Source organism: Glycine soja, chromosome 4 (assembly GCF_004193775.1).
Source record: "Glycine soja cultivar W05 chromosome 4, ASM419377v2, whole genome shotgun sequence".
Classification (NCBI taxonomy): Eukaryota; Viridiplantae; Streptophyta; class Magnoliopsida; order Fabales; family Fabaceae; genus Glycine; species Glycine soja.
In genome coordinates, this window is record NC_041005.1 from 14,702,529 (window position 1) to 14,724,594 (window position 22,066).

General features: G+C 37.3%; 1 protein-coding gene across 1 annotated transcript; it reads left to right on the forward strand.

Moving 5' to 3' along the window:
- The first annotated feature begins 4,177 nt into the window (after positions 1–4,177).
- Positions 4,178–21,859, forward strand: LOC114409399. The gene is made up of 4 exons (XM_028372844.1): positions 4,178–4,274; positions 19,737–20,522; positions 20,612–20,728; positions 20,814–21,859. Exons 2-4 carry the CDS (start codon positions 19,749–19,751, stop codon positions 21,543–21,545), a joined length of 1,623 nt encoding a protein of 540 aa, XP_028228645.1. The 5' UTR covers positions 4,178–4,274; positions 19,737–19,748; the 3' UTR covers positions 21,546–21,859.
- Positions 21,860–22,066: the final 207 nt, after the last annotated feature.

Here is a 22,066-nt window from a genome sequence, read left to right on the forward strand (position 1 = left end):
TTTTGTAATCAACTCCTCCATAGTTGATTTTTAAGTTTTATTTTGTTGAGTTAAAGATGTAAACCTCAGATTTTATATATATGTATGAACAAATTTAATCTCCATGATGCGAATGACGTGTGCTAAGTTGTTGTTCCTATATACATATATATTCACCTAAGTAAATGTGTATGTTTTAGCGAATGTATGTTGGGAAAAAATTACTTCTATTTTTATAAGCAAATTAAGAAAGTTCTTTTTTATAAAAATTGAAATTATCGCATATTAGACTGTTGATATCGTAGCGACGAGACGGGTCGTTACATATCGTGTGTGCAGTCCTTGTACCATGTACATTAACGAATGCGTACAAACAAGGAAAGAAAGAGAGATGAGGCTCAAACCTACGTACTACTCACAGGGAACCAATCGTGATCCCTTAAGCGATCACACAAACAAACAAATAACATAACGACTGTAATTATAGCTATCTAATCACTCATAACAAACAATTTGTCGAGGGTCAAACACCTTGGACCTAAACCACAACACGCATAAAAATGACAATATGTAGATATATATACTAGAAATAAATTCGCATGCCATATATAATTGTCGGAGTTCACACTTTGCCAGTCTTATAATTTAATAATCATAATAGAATACAGACACACATTTAAGTAATTTTATCATTAGAGAATTATCATAATTTCAGAACATGCATTAGTCATCAGATCTTGCATTTATCTCAGCAATATAATAGTAAATAAATCAGCAGTTCTAGAAAATAAATAATTATAAGATAATTTATCTACTGTTTAAAACCACTCTGTTGCTCGGTTTTTCATAGTTTTGCTTCTAACTTATTTTTAGTGCTCTCGATGTTTCGGGAGTTGGATTTTCGCAAATCTTATATGCTACCCTACATTTCCAAACATAACAAACTCACTTTTGAGGTAAAAAATTTAATAAAAACAGTTCATACTTTTGTAACTCTCAGTTCAAATTCATGATAGATTTTTCGTTTTACAAAAGGTCCTTAAACTTGTTTTATTTATAACTTTTGCTAGGAAACTCTTATTTAAGTGAAATTTAAGGCTAACTTTATATTTTAACATGCAAAGAACTCATTTTTGGCTTAAAAAATTCAAGAAAAATAGCTCAGCACACAAATTCAGGACATGACAGCACGTTTTAAAATTTCAAAGCAACAACATGTTCAAGGAAGTTCAACAACCACATGGTTTCAAGAGTTGGAGAGACCCCGTATCTCGTAGGCTCCACAAAATTTAGAAGGAATAAAGAGGGATTTTATATTCAAGTTTGCAACCTTGAAGAGTGCAAAATAAGATTTTGAAACTACAAGTGAGAATAAAGCAAGAAAATGAAGTGAAAATCAAGCTTAGAGTTGAAAATGGAGGTCACTTACCTAAGCTTGATGGAAGAAGGGCTCAAGAACACTTAGTAAAACTTGGAAGAAGAAGAAAAATATGGTTTCCTCTTTCTCCAAAAGCTTCATCAAAACGGGGGAACTAGCCTAGGCTTTGGCTTTTAAAAAATAACACTTAATCTAAGCACTTTGAATGACCATTAATATAACTAATTAGCAACTTGGACAATATGCTCTCCACGAGCTTAGCCATGCCTTATATGACTTCTTGCACTTTTCCAAAACTAACTATAAAAGGATAAAGTAGAGTTTTTCCAAAAATGGTAAAAACTACTTTGTTAAAACTGATAAATCTTATCTTAACTTTCTTGATTAGTGTGCTAATCTCCAATGGAATATGTGTACTCAAAGTGAACCTTGCACAAAATTCACTTGAGACAAATTACACTACGTCTCAATGCATAGCGTAATTCTTGCACATATGAAAGTCTAGCTTATACAATTTCTATTTATTTATCAGGCTTTACTAAATCAATACACACACGCGGGCACGCACACACATATTAAAAACATATAACTACTGAAATTAAATTCATATATGCACATATGACACAATACAGAGTTTCCTTTATTAGTTTGAGATGTAATTTTTCAGGGTGTTACAACTCTAACTTATTTTAATTATTCTACATCATATAATTATACACTTTAATTAGTTATCAACTAATTAAAATAAAATTCTATTTTTAAACTAGTTATATAGTCATTTACGAAAATGCTCTCCCCTTTAAACTCTTATGACTTAATTACCTTTTTTCTAATTCTCTGGAATACAAATCACCATTAATCAACCTTAATTATCCCTACTTAATTTCTAACTTTACTTACATTAATTACTAATTTTCTTTCAAGCTTCTAATTTCTATTTCTAGACCAAAATCCAATTATTAACATCTAGGTCATTTATAAGTCAACCATTAGTTGAGCTGAGAATTTTCTCTGAATTTACTTTATTTTTTCTAAACTTTAGCTCAAAAGCTTAAGAGTTTAACCATGCGTAGATATCCTATGGTAATATCTCATTTTTTTACCATTTGAATAGTGTAAAAACACTACCCAATCGCCTAACAAAACAATAATACTGTCTACCACACACACATGAAAAATTGGGATGTTACCGTGTTTGTTTGACATTTTTTGTCTTCCTAGGAGTGTATGTAATAATATCTTTGTAGCACACATGAGACCGATGTTGTTTGGTAAGAGAAAAATAAGATTCTAGTAAATTTAGAGAGTTTGATAAGCACTTTGCTACTTCAACAAATTTAAAGATATTGAAATTTTGGTGAAGGGATATCTTCCTCAAATACTTGTCAATTAATATAAGCATACAAAATAAAATTAAATATAATATAAATCATAAAATATTCTACTAATTATAAGATCAACATTGGATAATAAGAGTAAGAAGCACACTATTATTTAAACAGTTGAAAGATAAAAGTAATATTATTAAAGAACTATTGAAACATAAAAAAAATTTAAACTATTGAAACATAAAAATAAAATTTATTGTAAGCTTACTACCTACATTTCTAAAGTAGGCATTCTAAATTCGTGGCAATGAGAAAAACTATAGCACATACATGAAAGAAAAATTAAAAGGGTAGTGGGATAGAGGGTAGTAAGGAGAGTATATGTGTATTTTTACTCATCAAAAGTGATTTATGCATGAAAATAAATATTTTTTTTGTCTTCTGGGTTAAATATTGGTTGACAATGAGATTATGACTTACCCATGAAAAAAATATAGTTGGGGTTAATTATTTTATTATTTTTCAATAAACTTTGAAGAATAAACTTTCCCCTCTCGTACCTTGGGGCTAAAACCAACAAGTGGTTAGTCTGAGTGGTATTGAACTTGGTCTTCTTAAGTAAGGTCTCGAGTTTGAGCCTTGTGAATGAAAAAATATAGTTAGAAGAAGAAAATTCCACCAACGATTTTGTGTTTTTATTCTCTTTTTCAATTTTCTCATTTATTTATTTGTGTTTACTCCAATGAAATTGAGTATCCTCACATATGAATCCGATCAACTAAACCTAATTCAACTACATTTGAGTGAGTTGGGTTGGATCATCCAATTGTTTTGAGTTCACTTTAGCTAACCAATTATAATTGAATTGAATGTTAGGTTAATGAATTTTAAATCCCATTAACTCAATTCAACTTGATATAATAATAATAATAATAAATAAATAAATAAATTATTATTATTATTATTTTATTTCTATTAATATGTAATCGTCTAAGACTCGACGTATCGAAATAATTGTATTATTTTTCCTTTTCAATGCCTTTTATACAATTTTACACGGTGGTTTAGCTGGTAGTAGACTCTTGGTTGTAAAAAGTATAGATAGATTAAGCTTTTCTCCACATACATCACGTTTTTTTTAAATCATGTTTTTTATAAGTTTTTTTCTTCAAATAAATGTAATTATATATAAAAATATCATTAATGTATGACTTAAATTTGAATATGTATGTATTCTTAATTTTGATCTCTATATGTAACTGACTCACAGTAGCTAAAAATGAAATCCAAAATAACTTTACGTTACAATTGATTTTTTTTTATGAATCACAGTAAAATAAACATATTAAATTATTAATACTACAAAACAAAAATATTACTAGGATCAAAATGTTGAATTATAGTATATTTTAGAGATATTAAAAAAATAATTAAATGTTTTATGTGGGATAGAATAGGTATATATCAAATAACGATGACTAACATAGGAAAGGCTTTTAGGTCGTTGTGGGTGGTTTCAATTTGGAGCACATCCCTGCTTGCGTCGTTCCTTTCTTTCTCTACCTTTTCGGTCTCTCTCTCTTTCCAAGGTACTCTCTCTCTACTACTTGCTTTCGATTGAAGCTCCTTCTTTGCGCGTGGTATGGTTTAGATTGTGAATTGCTCTTCAAATTTGTTGGTCGAGGAACACGTGGACCTAATTTTGATGAATCTGAGTAGTTTTTGGGGTACCCCATTTTGATTTTTTTTTTGATGATTTTCACCTCTAAAAATCGTTGCGGATTAGGATTTTGAGATGGGGGGAAAATGTTTTGCATGGGGTTCTTTTATATACCTTTTATTGTTGATGTTAGAAAGGATGCTGGATAAGCTGCTAGCTACTGTAGAACTTTGACTTGTGCTAATTCTTTGAGTTTTTTTGTTTTTGTTTTAAATATTTGAGTGAATTTAGGGTTTTGTTTTTTTTGAAATGTCCGAGTTAATTTAAGGTTGAATTTGATTATGGTTCCATATCCATTTTCAGTTAAGCCCTTATTCTTGTTTTTGTTGTATCTTTTTTTATTTTTGTAAGTGGAGTGGTACAAAGTTTGTGTAGACAGGTAGTGAGTTGGATTGGAATTCAAAAAACTGAAGGAGAATCTGCTGGGCACATTCATTATGGTGATTTTAAACCGTATTATGATTTTTTCAATGTTTATAATTTCATCACTATTTTAACCAATGAAGCAGAACTATTTTAAAGAATAGCACTGTTCATACACATATAGGATGTGCTTAGTAGGAAGGAAAGAAATAAATGAGAAATAGGGTGGATGGAAATATGGAAAAGAGAGATAGAGTGAATGAAAATAGGTGAGAAATAGAATGAATTTATGGGTGTTGGTTTAAGAGAAATAGGGAAAAGAGAAATTAAAAAATCCTTTGTTAATCGATTTTTTGTTCACAGTGGGTTGTGATTAGTGAAAAATGATTACGGTCTTCTAAAATTGATTTTTGTACAACTAACGGTTTAAATTGTCAATATTGTATAAAACTGCCAGTAAATGCTCAATTTGTAGTGTTTTGCTTTTTAATCTTAGAATGTGAGTTTAAGCCTAACTCAACCCCAAAAGTTAGCTCATAGGGTGAGGGCTGTCCCTCATTTATATACTCTATATTGGCCTTATCTCTAGCCAATGTGAGACTTGAGTTTTTTCCAATACACTTCACGTCCAGCGCTTTTGGGCTTGGTGCGTGGATGACATGATGGGTGACCTATTTAATGGATCTAGGATAGGCTTTGATACCATCTTAGATTCTTAGAATGTGAGTTTAGGTCTAACTCAATCCCAAAAGTTAGCTTATAGGGCGAGGGTTGTCTCTCACTTATATTTTGAATGACTAGAAAAAAAATGCCAGAAAATGTGCAATTTCTGTGAAATTGCCAGAATAAAACATCGCAAAGCGTGCGGGCATGGGTCCTCCCCCTCACATTTCTGTGTAGTTCAGAAAGGAAATAAAAAGATGTGGGCCCCTCCCCACACCTTTTTATTCTCTTTTATTTCCACCCTACCAAACAAGAGAAATTCCCCATTTCTCATCTATTTCCTCTCCATCCTCTCTATTTCCTGCCCATTTCCTCTTTAACAAAGACACTTTGTCAAACACACCTAGTAACCTTTGTTTTGGAACAAATAATCACTGTCACATTTATGAGTCAGCTTTTGGAAAAAAACCCCAATTATTATTTCCCTAATAAAAGTGGTACCCAAACGGTCAAACATTCAATTGCAATCTATGGCATGTTCCATTTTGTTTCTGTTTTGCTTTGTTCTATCCTGTTGAATGGTGTTTTGTCGGTTCTGTGTGTGTATACTTCTTAAGTTTCCATATTATTGTTATGCTTATTCCTCTGTCCATGTTGTATGGTCAAATTAAGAGCTGGATGGGTCTGAGAAAATAAATTCCTTCCATCTATGTTCTTTTGGTGCGGAAAAATAAAGGATGTAGTTGTTATTGTCAAAATTCCTATAATATATTTTCAACTTTTTCTCTTGGGCTTTATTTTATATCTTAACACTTAAAATATCCAATGTATAAAGTTTCTAATAGTTTGGCTTTGCACAAATTTCATACTGAACTACACAAAGACGCAGAGCTGAATTAATCGGCATTCATCACATCACAGCGACACAGCCCTGATTTATCTTTTTCTGCCTTTGGTAAGTTACTCAAAGTTAATTTGTCAGTGTTTGAGATGATGCATGATTGCATGAATATATTGTGGACATGTTCTTAAGCATTTATCTGTTGTTTTGTTGAGTTTACCTGTTTATTTATCTTTATTTATGTTCTATTGTGTCACTGGTAAGGCATTTCAGGGTTTCAAGGCATATAATTCTTCCTGTACTGTATTCCTGAAATCTTGGTGCATGGCTTTGTTCTCCTCATTAACCCTGTAAAGAAGTGACTTTCTTCTGTAGTCAGTTGGGATTGTTCTATGGTCTCATAATTGGCCAAATTTATTTTGCTGTCCAATTGGCAGAGCTGATTAATGGAAAATATTCTCTTTTATTTTTGAGATGAACTGTATGACCTCCATTGGTCTTACTACTTGTAATTTGTAAATCTGCTCAGTTTAGTTCAAGAAAGTTCTTGAAAAGTTAAACATAATATTGATTGGTCTTGAAAAAATGTTGTGAATTGTTTCATGGGTTAGCTTGAGTTTTTGAATGAAGTGATTTCTTAAAGTATTATTAGACCTGATTGAACATGAAGTTATCATAGTGCCTTCCTGTCTTGTAATTAAAGTTTCCATCTAACAAAGTGTTAGTGCAAGTATTAGTAAACTCTGCTCTTTTTCATTGCTTCAATTCCAGCAGCTTCACACCTTAATGGAAGTTATAAACTTCATGCTTACTCTTATATGTAACAACAGTTTTTATGTCAAACAATTTGTTGACACTTTCTTTTTCCCTTCCTTTTTCTTTTCTAGTCCTATCTCAGCCTTCTTAATTTAATTGTTTCCTTTTCTGCTTTGTGTGAATTGTCAATCAATTGCAAAAGCCATTTATATTTTCTCTATTCTATTTACTCGTTTGAATGTATGTTCAGAAATGCTGAAAGATGCAGGTCTAAATTGATTGATAAATTCATCACAACCCTAAATTGTCATTTTCTGCTTTTGTTATGTTACTCAAAGTCAAACTTTAGGTGTTTGGATAGATGTATGGATATATTGTGGACATGGTCTTAACTCTTAAGCATTTATCTTTGCTTGTTTAAGTTTCACTGGTAGTGCCATATAGGATTTAAAGCATATTATTTCTTCCTCTATGGTTTTCCTTATGTCTTTCACAGCACTATTTGCATGACTGATTAATGGAATACATTCCCTTTTATTTTAAGATGTACCAGTCATCCTTCATTGGTTATTAATAATAACTAATTGTAGATCTTCTCATCTTAGTTTGAGAAGATCCTTAAAAATCAATATAACACAATCACACCACTATAGTGGTGGAGTGGTTGTATTGTGGCATCTACCAGTTTCATTTTGTTTAGGGTTGTGTTTCATTGTAGCCAGAGTTGTGGCCATGAAGCGATTGGCATCATGAAAAACTCTGGCCATATTGGATGCTATGCTTCACATGGAAAAAATCCTGTTTTTGCAGCTGATCTTGTGCAAGGCTGAACCCATTTTTTTTGGGTATCTATGCGATTTCTATTTTGGATAGAAAACAAGAATGAACACAATTTTCACTGTTTTGCGACCAAACAGCACAAGTGCCTAAATCTCATTTCTGGCAATCCCACAACTCTCTGGCATCATTGCAGTCAAAATTGTGATCTTCCTCATATGATTACACAATTTGGCAAGACAAGGGTTTTTTTATTTTTCATTTTTATGTTAGCCATCCCGATCTCCCTAGAAAACTTATTCTAGTGCAATTACATGATCTTAAGTGTTATTAGTGGTATCCTGGTATTGGATGATCGATCCCTTATTCCCTTTGTGCAACTTAGAGGGATTTTTTTTAAAAGAGATCCACCTGCAAAGAACCCTTGAACCTTATTTTTCCTCTTCATTTTGACTGTTATCTGGTACTTGTCAAGCTTTTTGTAGAAAACATTCTCAATTGCAGTAACCCCTAGCTTGCCTTAGTCGTTGCCTTTTTGGGGGCTGCCTTAATTGCAGCCTTAAGGGGGGTGGTTTAGTCCCACATCGACTAGAGATTGACTTAAATAGAGCTTGTAAAGCTTGGGCATACCTCACCTTACAGTCGATTTTGTGGGGTTGAGTTCGGCTCTAAGCTCAAATTCTAACATGATATTAGAACTTATCCTAGATCTGTTGTTGGGCCACCTGCATTTGCCACTCTCCATGCTGGTAACCCTGGGCATGAGGGAGAGTGTTGGAAAGCTGCCTTAATTGCAATCACCCCTAGCCCACCTTAGTTGTGGCCTCTTTGGGGGTTGCCTCAATTGCAACCTTGAGGGTGGTGGTTTAGTCCCACATCGATAAGAGATATGGCTTAAATAGAGCTTAAAAAGTTTGGGCAGTCCTCAACTAGTGATAGGGACTTGGGTGTTATGGGATGCCTTAGTCCCACATCGTGCAATATGGGATGCTTGGTGGAGTACTTAAGTGGTTTGGTTTCTGGCCCTTCTCAACAAGCTTTTAAGCGAGGGTTTCCCAAGTGCTTTGGTGCTTATCAATTGGTATTAGAGCTGGTTGCCGATGACTTGGAAAGGGCTACCTACAAAGGGGTAGATTAGAAAGGCTGAGTGAAGTGTTGTAGAGTGTTAGCACTTGAAACTGAAGGAGAAATTCCCTCCTTTCTCTCACTTCTTTATTCATTTAAAAAAAAAGACATATATATAGAGTACAAGATGGAGAGAGAAGGGCAGTGACAGTGACAACTCACTGCTGCCCTTCTGAACAAGCTTACTAACAAAGCTACCTAATATAGATAAAATACAAGGATATCCAACACTCCCCCTCAAGTTGGAGCATATAAATCATATGCACCAAGCTTGGAACATACAATCTGAATTTTAGGTCCTCTTAAGGACTTAGTCAAAATATCTGTTGGCTGATCATTAGAACCAATGAACTCAGTGACAATCTCCTTGGACAGAAGCTTCTCTCGAATGAAATGACAATCAATCTCTATCTGCTTAGTCCTTTCATGAAAAACTGGGTTTGAGGCAATATGAAGAGCAACCTGATTATCACAATACAACTTCATTGGCAGCTCTTCACAAAACCTCAATTCCTGCAGAAACTGTTTAATCCACATGAGCTCACAAGTAACCATAGCCATAGATTGATATTCAGCTTCTGCACTGGACCGAGCGACAACTGTCTGTTTCTTGCTTTTCCAAGAAATAAGATTTCTTCCAATGAAGACACAATAGCCTGATGTAGACCTTCTATCCATGGGACAACCAGCCCAATCAACATCACAATATCCCGATAGTTGTGTATTACCCTTGTCTTCATACAATAACCCTTGACCATGAGCTTTTTTAACATATCTCAGAATACGCATGACAACATTCCAATGGTCCAAATGAGGATTTTGCATAAACTGGCTAACCACTCCCACAACAAAGGAGATATCAGGTCTGGTAATGGTAAGGTAAATGAGTTTTTCCACAAGCCTCCGATATCTCTCGGGATCAGGATAAACTTCACTTTGATCTGCCATGAGCTTCAGGTTTGGATCCATAGGACTTTCAACAGGTCTACAATTCTGCATACCTGTTTCTTCTAAAATGTCAAGAGCATACTTTCTCTGAGAGATCACAACACCATCTCCTGATTGAGCTACTTCAATACCAAGGAAATACTTCAAAGGGCCCAAATCTTTGGTCTGAAAATGACTGAATAAGTGCTCTTTTAGCTGGGTGATCTTAGTAGTATCATTCCCTGTAATCACTATATCATCAACATAGACAATTAGGTAAACACATTTTTCAGGGGATATATGACAATAAAATACAGAATGATCAGCTTCACTTCGTTTCAGTCCAAACATGCGGACAACATGACTAAATTTACCAAACCAAGCGCGAGGAGATTGCTTCAACCCATAGAGAGATCGGTGAAGCTTACAAACAAGACCATACTCCCCCTGAGCAACAAACCTAGGAGGTTGCTCCATATAAATATCCTCCTCAAGGTCACCATGGAGAAAGACATTCTTAATATCAAGCTGATGGAGGGGCCAGTGACGGATAGCAGCCATAGCAAGAAACAGACGAACAATGGTGAGTTTGGCGACATGAGAGAAAGTGTCACAGTAATCAATGCCATATACCTGTGTGTAGCCCTTAGCCACCAAGCGAGCCTTAAGCCGATCAACCTTACCGTTGGGCCCAACTTTAACAGTGTAGACCCATCTACAACCCACAGTGGTCTTACCAGGAGGAAGAGGAACAAGCTCCCAAGTACCATTATCTTCAAGAGCCTGCATCTCATCAACCATAGCCTGTCTCCACCCAGGATGATCAAGTGCCTCACGGATAGTGGAAGGAATAGTAATGGAGGCCAATGAGAAAACAAAGGAACTATATGAAGAAGTCAAACGATGGTAACTTAAGAAATTATAAATAGGATGAGGATTACGAGTAGAGCGAATACCTTTCCTGATGGCAATGGGCCAATGTGTGTCAGAATGAGAAGAAGAGGTGGAATGAGCCATGAGTGGAGGACTGGCTGAAGAAGAACGAGAACCACGGGGAGAAGCTTCAGGTACTGGAAATCCAATGTGCATTGTCCTGGGTTGATCTGTAATCAAAGGTGAAGATACAATTTCAGGTGAATCCGGTGAGGAAGAGGGACCAACAATGACATTTTGGTCGGAGTCATCTAGAGGATAAGGAGAAGGAATAGGGAGAACTTCCTGAAGAGATGAAGAATGGTCTTCGGAAGGTGAGAAGAATGGTGTGTCTTCAAAGAAGGTTACATCTGCAGACATGTAGTATCTTCTCAGGGTTGGAGAATAACATTTGTAACCTTTTTGAAGACGATAATAACCCAAGAAGACGCATTTAACTGACCTAGCAGAGAGTTTGTCTAAACCAGGAGACAAATCATGGACAAAACAAGTACAACCAAACACTTTAGGAGAGACATGAAATAGTGAATCATGAGGGAAGACGATTGAGTGAGGGATTTGGTTTTCAAGAGAAGAAGAGGGCATCCTATTGATTAGGAAACAAGCAGTAAGCACTGCATCTCCCCAATGATGTGTAGGAACATTTGAATTTAACATTAGGGAGCGTGCAGTTTCAAGAAGATGACGATTCTTCCATTCTGCTATGCCATTTTGTTGTGGTGTGTGAGGACATGTAGACTGATGTAAAATACCTTTGGAAGACAAAAAAGAAGAAAGATCATGAGAGAAATATTCTTTAGCATTGTCACTCCTGAAAATTTTAATTGTTTTTCCAAATTGATTCTCAATCTCATGATAAAAAGACACGAATATAGGAAAAAGTTCAGATCTGTCTTTCATTAAATAAACCCAAGTACATCTGGAGAATTCATCAATGAAGGTTACAAAATATTGAAAACCAAAAGATGTAACACGACTTGGTCCCCAAATGTCAGAATGAATGGTAGAGAAAGCCGAGTTACATCTTTGAGGAAATGACGACCTGACATGTTTTCCTAGTTGACAAGACTCACAATCTAAGACTCGAAGATTCTTGAGACTAGGAACCATCATCTTCAATTTTGGTAAGCTTGGGTGACCTAGACGATCATGCAAAAGTTTGGGCTTTGAGATTGCAAAACAAGCCCCAGGTGGACTGGATTCCAAGTAGTAAAGTCCTTGTGATTCATGTCCTTCTCCAATCAGTCGCCCCGTCCCATGTTCCTGAATAACAAACGAATTAGCTGTAAAGGTTACTGAACAATTTAACGAACGCGTTAACTGACTTAATGAAATTAAATTATAGGGACACTGAGGAATGAATAACACAGAATTCAATTTCAGAGAAGGAGATAATGAAACTTGACCACTTCCTTGAGACACAACCTTGGAACCATTGGCTACAGTAACGTGGTGAGGAATTTTTGGAAAAGAGAAGGATGAAAAGGAGGATTTGTTACCAGAAATATGATCAGAGGCACCTGAGTCGAGTATCCAAGGACTAGAACCTTCAATGGATTGAGAGATACAGGCTGTTGAAACACATGGTACAGATGAGGATTGAGCTTGGTTGCTGGGTTTCTTGGATTTAAGCTTCAAATACTCCTGATACTCCTCATCAGAAAATCTAGACTCTGCTTTCTCTGAATGAGAGACCTGTGCGACCTTGTTGGGAAACCCATGCAACGAATAACAATTCTCTTGGGTGTGACCCATCCTCTTGCAATAAGTGACTTGAATTTAAGTGTGAGGAAATTTCACTCACATGACTCTTGATATTCATGTTTCAGCTTACAATTTATAGAGTACAAAGCATAAGAGAGAGAAAGGGGGAAAAGACAGCCTAGCCTAGTCTATGTGACAGCCTAGTCTAGTCTATGTCTGCTGACTTCTAAAATAAGGAAAAAATATTTAGTAATGATGCATACAAATCTAATTTAGAAACCCCAAAAGATATTCAACACTCCCCCTCAAGCTGAAGCATATAGATCATATGCACCAAGCTTGGAACAAATAAACTGAATCCTAGGTCCTCGCAATGACTTAGTCAAAATATCTGCTGACTGATCATTAGAGCTAATGAACTAAGTGATAATTTCTTTGGACAATAGCTTCTCCCGAATGAAATGATAGTCAATTTCTATGTGTTTGGTTCTCTCATGAAAGACTGGATTTGAAGCAATATGGAGAGCGGCTTGGTTATCACAATATAACTTCATTTGCCCAACTTCATAGAATCTCAATTCTTGAAGTAGTTGTTTGATCCACATAAGTTCACATGTAGCCATGGCCATAGATCTATATTCAGCCTTTGCACTGGACCGGGCAACAACAGTTTGCTTCTTGCTCTTCCAAGAGATAGCATTCCCTCCAATGGAAACACAATATCTAGATGTGGATCTCCTATCCATAGGACAACCAGCGCAATCTGCATCACAATACCCAGATACTTGTGTATTACCTTTGTCTTCATAAAGTAATCCTTGTCCTGGAGCTCTCTTAATGTATCTAAGAATACGCATAACAACATTCCAATGATCAACACGAGGATTTTGCATAAATTGGCTCACCACTCCAACAGCAAAGGAAATATCAGGTCTTGTAATGGTGAGATAAATGAGTTTTCCCACAAGTCTTCTATATCTCTCGGGATCAGGACACATTTCACTCTGATCTGCAGGAGCTTCAGATTTGGATCCATAGGGCTATCAACAGGTCTACAATTCTGCATGCCTGTTTCCTCCAAAATGTCTAGGGCATACTTCCTCTGAGAGATCACAACACCATCTCCTGACTGAGCCACCTCAATACCAAGGAAGTACTTCAAATATCCCAGGTCTTTGGTCTGGAAATGACTGAATAAGTGCTCCTTTAGCTGAACAATCTTAGTAGCATCATTCCCTGTAATCACTATATCATCAACGTATACTATCAAATAAACACATTTCCCAGAGGATGAATGACAATAAAAAACAGAATGATCAGCCTCACTTCGTTTCAACCCAAAAAGTTGAACAATATGACTGAATTTACCAAACCAAGCCTGAGGGGATTGCTTCAACCCATAGAGAGATCGACGCAGCTTACAAACAAGACCATACTCCCCCTGAGCAACAAACCCAGGAGGTTGCTCCATATAAATCTCCTCCTCAAGATCACCATGGAGGAAAGAATTCTTAATGTCAAGCTGATGAAGAGGCCAATGACGCATGGCTGCCATAGCAAGAAACAGACGAACAATGGTGATTTTAGCCACAGGAGAAAAGGTGTCACATTAATCAAGGCCATAAATCTGAGTATAACCTTTAGCTACCAATCGAACCTTAAGCCAATCAACCTCACCATTAGGCCCAACTTTAACTGCATAGACCCATCTACAACCCACAGTCTTCTTGCCAGGTGGAAGAGGAACAAGTTCCCAAGTACCATTATTTTCAAGGGCCTCCATTTCATCAATCATAGCCTATTGCCATCCAGGATGGCTAAGTGCCTCATGAACATTAGAAGGAACATGGTGTGAGGATAAAGAGAAAACAAAGGAAGAATATGAAGGAGACAAGCGATGGTAACTCAAAAAATTATAAATAGGATGAGGGTTGCGAGTGGATCGAGTACCTTTTCGGATGGCAATGGGCCAGGCTGACTCAGAGTGATGAGAGACAGGTGAGGAAGCAGGATCCATGGTTGGAGGACTAGTTGGAGAAGGATGAGAATCACGAGGGGAGGCTTCAGGTACTGTAGAATCAGCTGGCCGTGTCCTGTGATGATATGTAAGCAGAGGTGGAGAGACAACTTCAATTGAATTTGGTAGAGAAGATGGGACTTCATTGACATTTTGGTCGGAGTTACCTAGAGGACAAGGAATTGGCAGTACTTCCTGGAGAGAAGAAGAATGATCTATAGAGGATGAGAAGAAAGGTGTGTCTTCAAAGAAGGTTACATCTGCAGATATATAATATCGTCTTGTGATTGGAGAGTAGCATTTGTAACCCTTTTGAAGACGAGAATAACCCAAAAAGACACATTTTACTGACTTAGTTGAAAGTTTGTCTAAACCAGGGGAAATATCATGGACAAAACAAGTACAACCAAACACTCTAGGAGAGACATGAAACAATGGGTCATGAGGAAAGATAATTGAGTGAGGAATTTGGTTTTCAAGAGAAGAAGGCATCCTATTAATTAAGAAGCACGCAGTAAGCACTGCGTCTCCCCAGTGATGTGTAGGAACATTAGAATTTAACATTCGACCCGTCCCATGTTCCTGAATAACAAAGGAATTAGCGGTAAAGGTTACTGAACAATTTAATGAGCGAGTCAACTGACTTAATGAGATTAGATTATATGGACACTGAGGAACAAATAATACAGAATTTAATTTCAATGAAGGAGATAATGATACTTGACCACTTCCTTGAGACGCAACTTTGGACCCATTGGCTACAGTAACAAGGTGAGGAATCTTTGGAAAGAAAATAGATGAAAAGGAGGACTTGTTACCAGAGATATGATCAGAGGCACCTGAGTCAAGTATCCAAGGGCTAGGACTTCCGATTGATTGAGAAACACATGCTGTTGAGAAACATGGTACTGATGAAGATGATGCTTGATTGCTGGATTTCTCGGACTTGAGCTTCAAATACTCTTGGTATTCCTCATCAGAAAACTTAGACTTAGATTTTTCTGACTTGGATACCTGTGCCACTTTGTCAGGGAAGCCATGCAAAGAGTAACAATTTTCTTGAGTGTGGCCCATCCTCTTACAATATGTGCATTGCGGACGTCCACTTCTTCCATTGCGGCCTCCTCTACTGTTACGGCCTCCCCCTCTCCCACGAGGTGCCACCATGGTTGATGTTTCCACAGCATCAGTGAGATTTTCATCCTTCAACGCATGAGGTACACGGAGAAGCCTAGTAATGAGAGAATCCATCGATGGGACTTGATCTCCAGCTAGGACCTGATCACGTACATGATCAAAATCTGAGTGTAGACTCCTCAAGATAAGGACCATGTAGAACTTGTCCAGTTTCCTATTCACCTCTTCCAATGAATCAACCACAAGAAACCTTCTCAGCTCTTCTACTACTGCCCGAGCTTTACCCACATGTGCAATCATGTCATGGTTAGATTGCTTGAGAGCTGTAACTTTCACAGTCACATCAAATAGGCTTTGAATATCGTTGGCGAAGATCTCTTGGGCCTTCTTCCAAAAAAGATGACATGTTTTAAAAGATCTAAGAATTTCCAAAACATCTGACTCGACCGATTGCCACAGAACAGCACAGAGTTGATAATCTACCTTCTCCCATTCAGGTTTCTTGTCGTTTGGAACAGCATGGACGTTTTTCTCTCGGTGGTCATGGTACCCTTGACCAAGAAACCACAACTCAATTGAAGCAGACCACGACAAATAATTTTTCCAGTTGAGCTTGGTAGTTGCAATGGTTGGGGTTCCAGAAAATGAAAAAACAGGACCAAAAGTAGCCATTTTGACCCAAAAAAAATAATTTCGGCGAGATTCCGGCGGCCGGAGTGCAGCGGCCGGCGGTGGCAGACGGTGGCCGGAGGTGGCAGCCGGTGGCGGCGGCGACGATGATGGCCGGAACCAGCTCTGATGCCAACTTGAATTTAAGTGTGAGGAAATTTCACTCACATGACTCTTGATATTCATGTTTCAACTTACAATTTATAGAGTACAAAGCATAAGAGAGAGAAAGGGGGAAAAGACAGCCTAGCCTAGTCTATGTGACAGCCTAGTCTAGTCTATGTCTGCTGACTTCTAAAACAAGGAAAAAATATTTAGTAATGATGCATACAAATCTAATTTAGAAACCCCAAAAGATATTCAACAAAGTGCAATGAGGACGTCCTCCCCTTCCACTGCGACCTCCTCTATTGTTGCGGCTACTTCTTCTTCCTCGAGACGCAACCATGGCTGACGTCTCCACTCCATCAGTAGGATTCTCATCCTTCAATAAATGAGGCACGCGGAGAAGCCTAATGATGAGGGAATCCATCGATGGAATCTGGTCTCCAGCAAGTACTTGATCACGCACATGATCAAAGTCTGAATGAAAGCTTCTCAAAATAAGAACCATGTAGAACTTGTCAAGTTTCCTATTCACTTCTTCTAATGAATCAGCTACAAGGAACTTTTTCAGTTCTTCCACGGCAGCTCGAGCCTTACCCACATGAGCAATCATGTCATGACTGATTTGCTTGAGGGCTGTAACTTTCATGGTTGCATCAAACAAACTTTGGATATTATTGGCAAAGATTTCTTGGGCTTTCTTCCAAAAGGAACGACATGATTTAAATGATCGAAGAATTTCCAAGATATCCGGCTCAACTGATTGCCATAACATGACACACAGTTGATAATCAAGCTTTTCCCATTCAGGTCTTTCATCATCTGAAACAGAATCTGAGGTTTTCTCCAAGTGGTCATGGTGTCCTTGACCAAGGAACCACAACTCCACGGAAGCAGACCACGAAGGGTAGTTTTTCCAGTTCAGCTTTGCAGTGGTGATGGTTGGGGTCCCGGAGAATGAAAAAACAGGTCCAGAGGAGGCCATTTAAGAGCCAAACAGCAAACCCTAACACACAAGAGAGGAAAACACACAAGAGCTGACCAAACGGCTTGTTGGAAGAAGGAGGTGAGGCCTGAAACGCACCCAGGAGGCGATGACGAAGCTGCCGAGACCGGAAGGGGCAGCTTCCGACGCCGGCACGGCGGCGCGTGAGCTGCACGCGCCGGAAAGCGCGCGAGGAAGAAGCGGCGCGTGGGGCGTCCGACGGTGGTGCAAGTTCTAGGGGTGGATTGCGCTTTTCGAGGCGATCCGAACCTTGGTCTCGTCGGAAAAATCCGCCGGAGATGATGGCGGCCGGCGGCGGAGGACGACGGTCGGAACCTGCTGTGGTACCAACTTGAAACTGAAGGAGAAATTCCCTCCTTTCTCTCACTTCTTTATTCATTTAAAAAAAAGAGACATATATATAGAGTACAAGATGGAGAGAGAAGGGCAGTGACAGTGACAACTCACTGCTGTCCTTCTGAACAAGCTTACTAACAAAGCTACCTAATATAGATAAAATACAAGGATATCCAACATTAGCTACTGACTCATCCACTCTTAGGGGCAATGTTATGATAGGGACATAAGTATTATGGGTGCCTAATTCCACATCAAGTAGTATGGGACGTTCAGTGAAGTACTTAAGTGGCTTGGTTTTGCCCCCTTGGAAGCTAGGTTTTAAGGGAGGGCTCCCCATTTGCTTAGGTGCTTATCAGGGTGTTAGTGTATACATCTCTGGAATTGAGTGTGTCGAAAACCACTAGAAGGATAGAGTAGAAAGGGACAAAACCCAGAAAAGACAAAGGGGTAGATTAGAAAGGCTGAGTGAAGTGTTGTAGAGTGTTAGCTACTGACTCATCCACTCTTAGGGGCAGTGTTATGATAGGGACATAAGTATTATGGGTGCCTAATTCCACATCAAGTAGTATGGGACGTTCAGTGAAGTACTTAAGTGGCTTGGTTTTGCCCCCTTAGAAGCTAGGTTTTAAGGGAGGGTTCCCCAATTGCTTAGGTGCTTATCAGGGTGTTAGTGTATACATCTCTGGAATTGAGTGTGTCGAAAACCACTAGAAGGATAGAATAGAAAGGGACAAAACCCAGAAAAGACAAAGGGACTAGCCAAGCCAACTTAACTATTTAAAAAGATGTTTTCCTTATTTTTCTTAACCTAAACTTTTTTTATTTGCTAATTATTTTTTAAAATAATTAATTATATATATTATTACTACTTTATTAGCATGATTTAAATTTATATTTTATATTTTCTTTATTTGAGAATTATTGTTACTCTAGATAATTTAAAGGTTATTTATCTTATATGTGTGTGTGTGTGTGTTTAAGTACAATTTTGTTTTAGGTTGGTAGGATTTTACAACCAATGTTACGATTACACAATTTACATATTTATCTTGCCTTATGCTAGGTAGGATCTCAATTTTAACTAGCTTGCTCCACATTTCTTTTGTTGAACCCATGCATAGCACAGCTTGATTTTAGTCTCTTTGATCTCAGTTCTGTTCATTAATACCGATCTCTGTTTTTCCCCCTTCCTGTGATGATTTCTTTCTTCCCACTTCATGGTCCCTAATTGTTCTTTTTTTTTTCTTTAAAAAATTTCTGACTCTTTTTCCTTTGTTTGCATATCTATGTTTTCTTATTTTTATATTAATTCCCTTTATTTTTACTTCATTCCTACATTCTTATGCTCTTAGCTGAAAAGTTTTTCCTTTATGTTTTAAACTTTTGTTGTTATTGACTTGTGTCTTTAAGACATACTTTTGGTTTTCTTGTTTATTTTTATTTTTGAGCATTTGTATATATTAAGTATAAATTATTTAGACTATGATTTTGATTTTTCCTTTTCTTTTTGTTTATGAGCATTTATATATGTGAAGTATAAATTATTTAAGTCTTTTTGGGGTTTGTGCTGCTGGGATTGACAAATGTGACAATCATTGATTTTGAAGTTTTTGTCTGAAATATTTTTCAAGCATTAGGTTTAGCTTGAGTGAAGTGATTTTTTGAAATATTGTTAGAGGTTCTTCACATGTTCAACTAAAGATATCTTAGTTACTGTCAGTATTTTGCAATAAAGTTTTGATGACGGAGTGTCCTGTGTCAGTAGTTAGTAAATGGGTTTTGACATTAGCGGAAGTTATATATGGCATGATTAAGCCATTATTGAATAACCAATTTAGGTCAAGAGGTTCTTTTGAGACTTCCTTTTCCCCCTCCATTTTTCTTCAATCTCAGCCTCCTTAATTGAATTGCTGTTGCTTTTCTTTACTGGTTCCAGTAACATTTACCTTTTGAAATTTGTTGGCTCCAGTACCTGTATAATATGCAAAGAGACAGAAAGAAGGGCAGTAAGTATCCTCCCGGGGAGTCTTCTAATCCTCAATCATCAGAAAAAGATGATCACAATAATGATACAAATCTTGCTGAAGGATCTAGTAAACCAGAGCTGAGTAACAAGAATACTCCACAATCACTGAAGGCCAAATCTAAAATTGTTAAGAAATCCAAGGGTGGTAAGTTCAAGACAATAATAAATAAAGGTTCTCAACAGATTGGGGGAAAGAGAAGACTTAGAAAGAACAAAAAAGTAGTGGGCAATAGTGATGAACTGCCTAAAGAGAAGAGTGAGAAAGATGGAAGGAATAAAGAGAAGGAAAGTCAAAATAGGAGCACTCATGAAAAAAGTCCTATTGAGAATAGCCATCGAGCTGAAAAAAATAAGATCATTAAGGTGGATAAGAGCGAACAGAAGCAGAAGAATAAAGAGAAACATACAGAGTCAGACAAGGGTGCTGGGAGCAGAATAAACCGAACTAAGCATGGTAGAGTGGAAAATACTGTCTCCAGTGAGAAAAAGAGAGGAAAACCTAGTGGTTTCATCTTTATGTGCAGTGCGAAGACAAAACCTGACTGTTTCCGTTATCGTGTCATGGGTGTTTCAGCTACTAAAAAAGACATTGTTTTAAGTATCAATCCCGGGACTAAGCTTTTTCTTTATGATTTTGATCTGAGGCTGTTGTATGGGATTTACAAAGCTTCATCTTCTGGTGGCATGAAACTTGAACCCCGAGCTTTTGGTGGTAACTTTCCTGCTCAGGTTACTTGCTCTCATCCTTTTTCCTATCTAATTTGTCCCGATGTTGTCTTTGTTTATTATGAGTTATGTGCTGATGGTGCAACCTTCAGGTGCGGTTCAAAATTGCTTCTGATTGTTTCCCGCTACCAGAGAGCATTTTCAAAAAGGCAATCCAGGAAAATTACAATGAGAAGCACAAGTTCAAAACAGAACTTACTGCTCGACAGGTGAGAATCAAATATGCCTCTGATTGGCTAGCTTTCAGTTTCTTTTATTCTTCATCATAGATGATATTCAAATGTCCTATTTCAGGTTAGGAAGCTCACTGAACTTTTCCGACCAGTAGATGTTCATTCAGGCTTGCAGCCTGTTCGCTCCCCTCCACGAGCAATAATTCATGATAGGGATGCTCTTGATGGTGTTAGGGGATCATGGTCCCATTTGCACAGGGAAATGGATCCCCAAATTGAACGGCAAGAGGAAATTCCCCGTGATTTATTTCTTACTGAGAAGAGTTACCGAGCTTATGGTCTCCAAGGAGATAGAAGGAATGTCATACCAGCCTCTCAAGTTAATCCTACACTGGATCCTTATGAGAGGGATTATGAAAGAGAGCACCTTCATCACGTGGACACTCTCTACCATACAAACGTCCCTTCATACAGAGAAAGTCTTCATGGCGATCTTCATCATTTGAATGAGAGTGAACACCAGACCTATTTGCATGGCGGAATCTCCACACATGCAAACAATCCTTATCACCCGTATCGCTATGGTGCTTCACCAAGGGATCCATATTTGCCACCTATGAGTAGAGAGGAAATCTCTTCAAGCTCTTATTTGGCTGGGGGAAGATCGTTGATTGGAAGTGATATCTTACAAAGGAGGGAGGCTGTTCAGGATAGGCTTTATTCAACATATTCTGCGGCTGATGCTTTGTCTGAATACAATCGAATGCAGCACTACCAAGAGAGTTTGGAAGCTACAGCTGTGCCAGTTTCATCCCGTTACTCTTTCGCTGGTCCTTCATATTCACTTCGCTAAATTAAACATGCACTTTTGAAAACCCCTTGCATGTGTTTCTTAAGATTATGACTCATTAACATTAAAAGAACTGTACGAATCCTACATACTTTTTTTTTTCTAATGCACAACTCTGAATTGGGGAAGCATCATTTCTTCATGGTGTTTGAGATTTGATGTGCAAAATGCCATTGATGATGACAATATGCCTTGCAGACACCAATTACTATGCAACTTTCAAAATTTGTGATTTATGTCTAATTGGCATGTGCTGCTTTGGCATATAGGAATATAAACAAGCAATATATCAATTGATTTTTTAAGTTAGGTTGTCATGCTTTGCAAGCGGATAAGTTATATATATCAATTGATTTTTTAAGTTAGGTTGTCATGCTTTGCAAGCAGATAAATATCTGTCGGATCTGTTTGGAAACCCTCTTATGATTCAGTGTTTCTATGCACTGTTTTACCAATGTTTTTCATGACCGGAATGGTGAACCAGCTAAGTTTGTTTGAATGTTTTTAATCAGACCTAATGATTG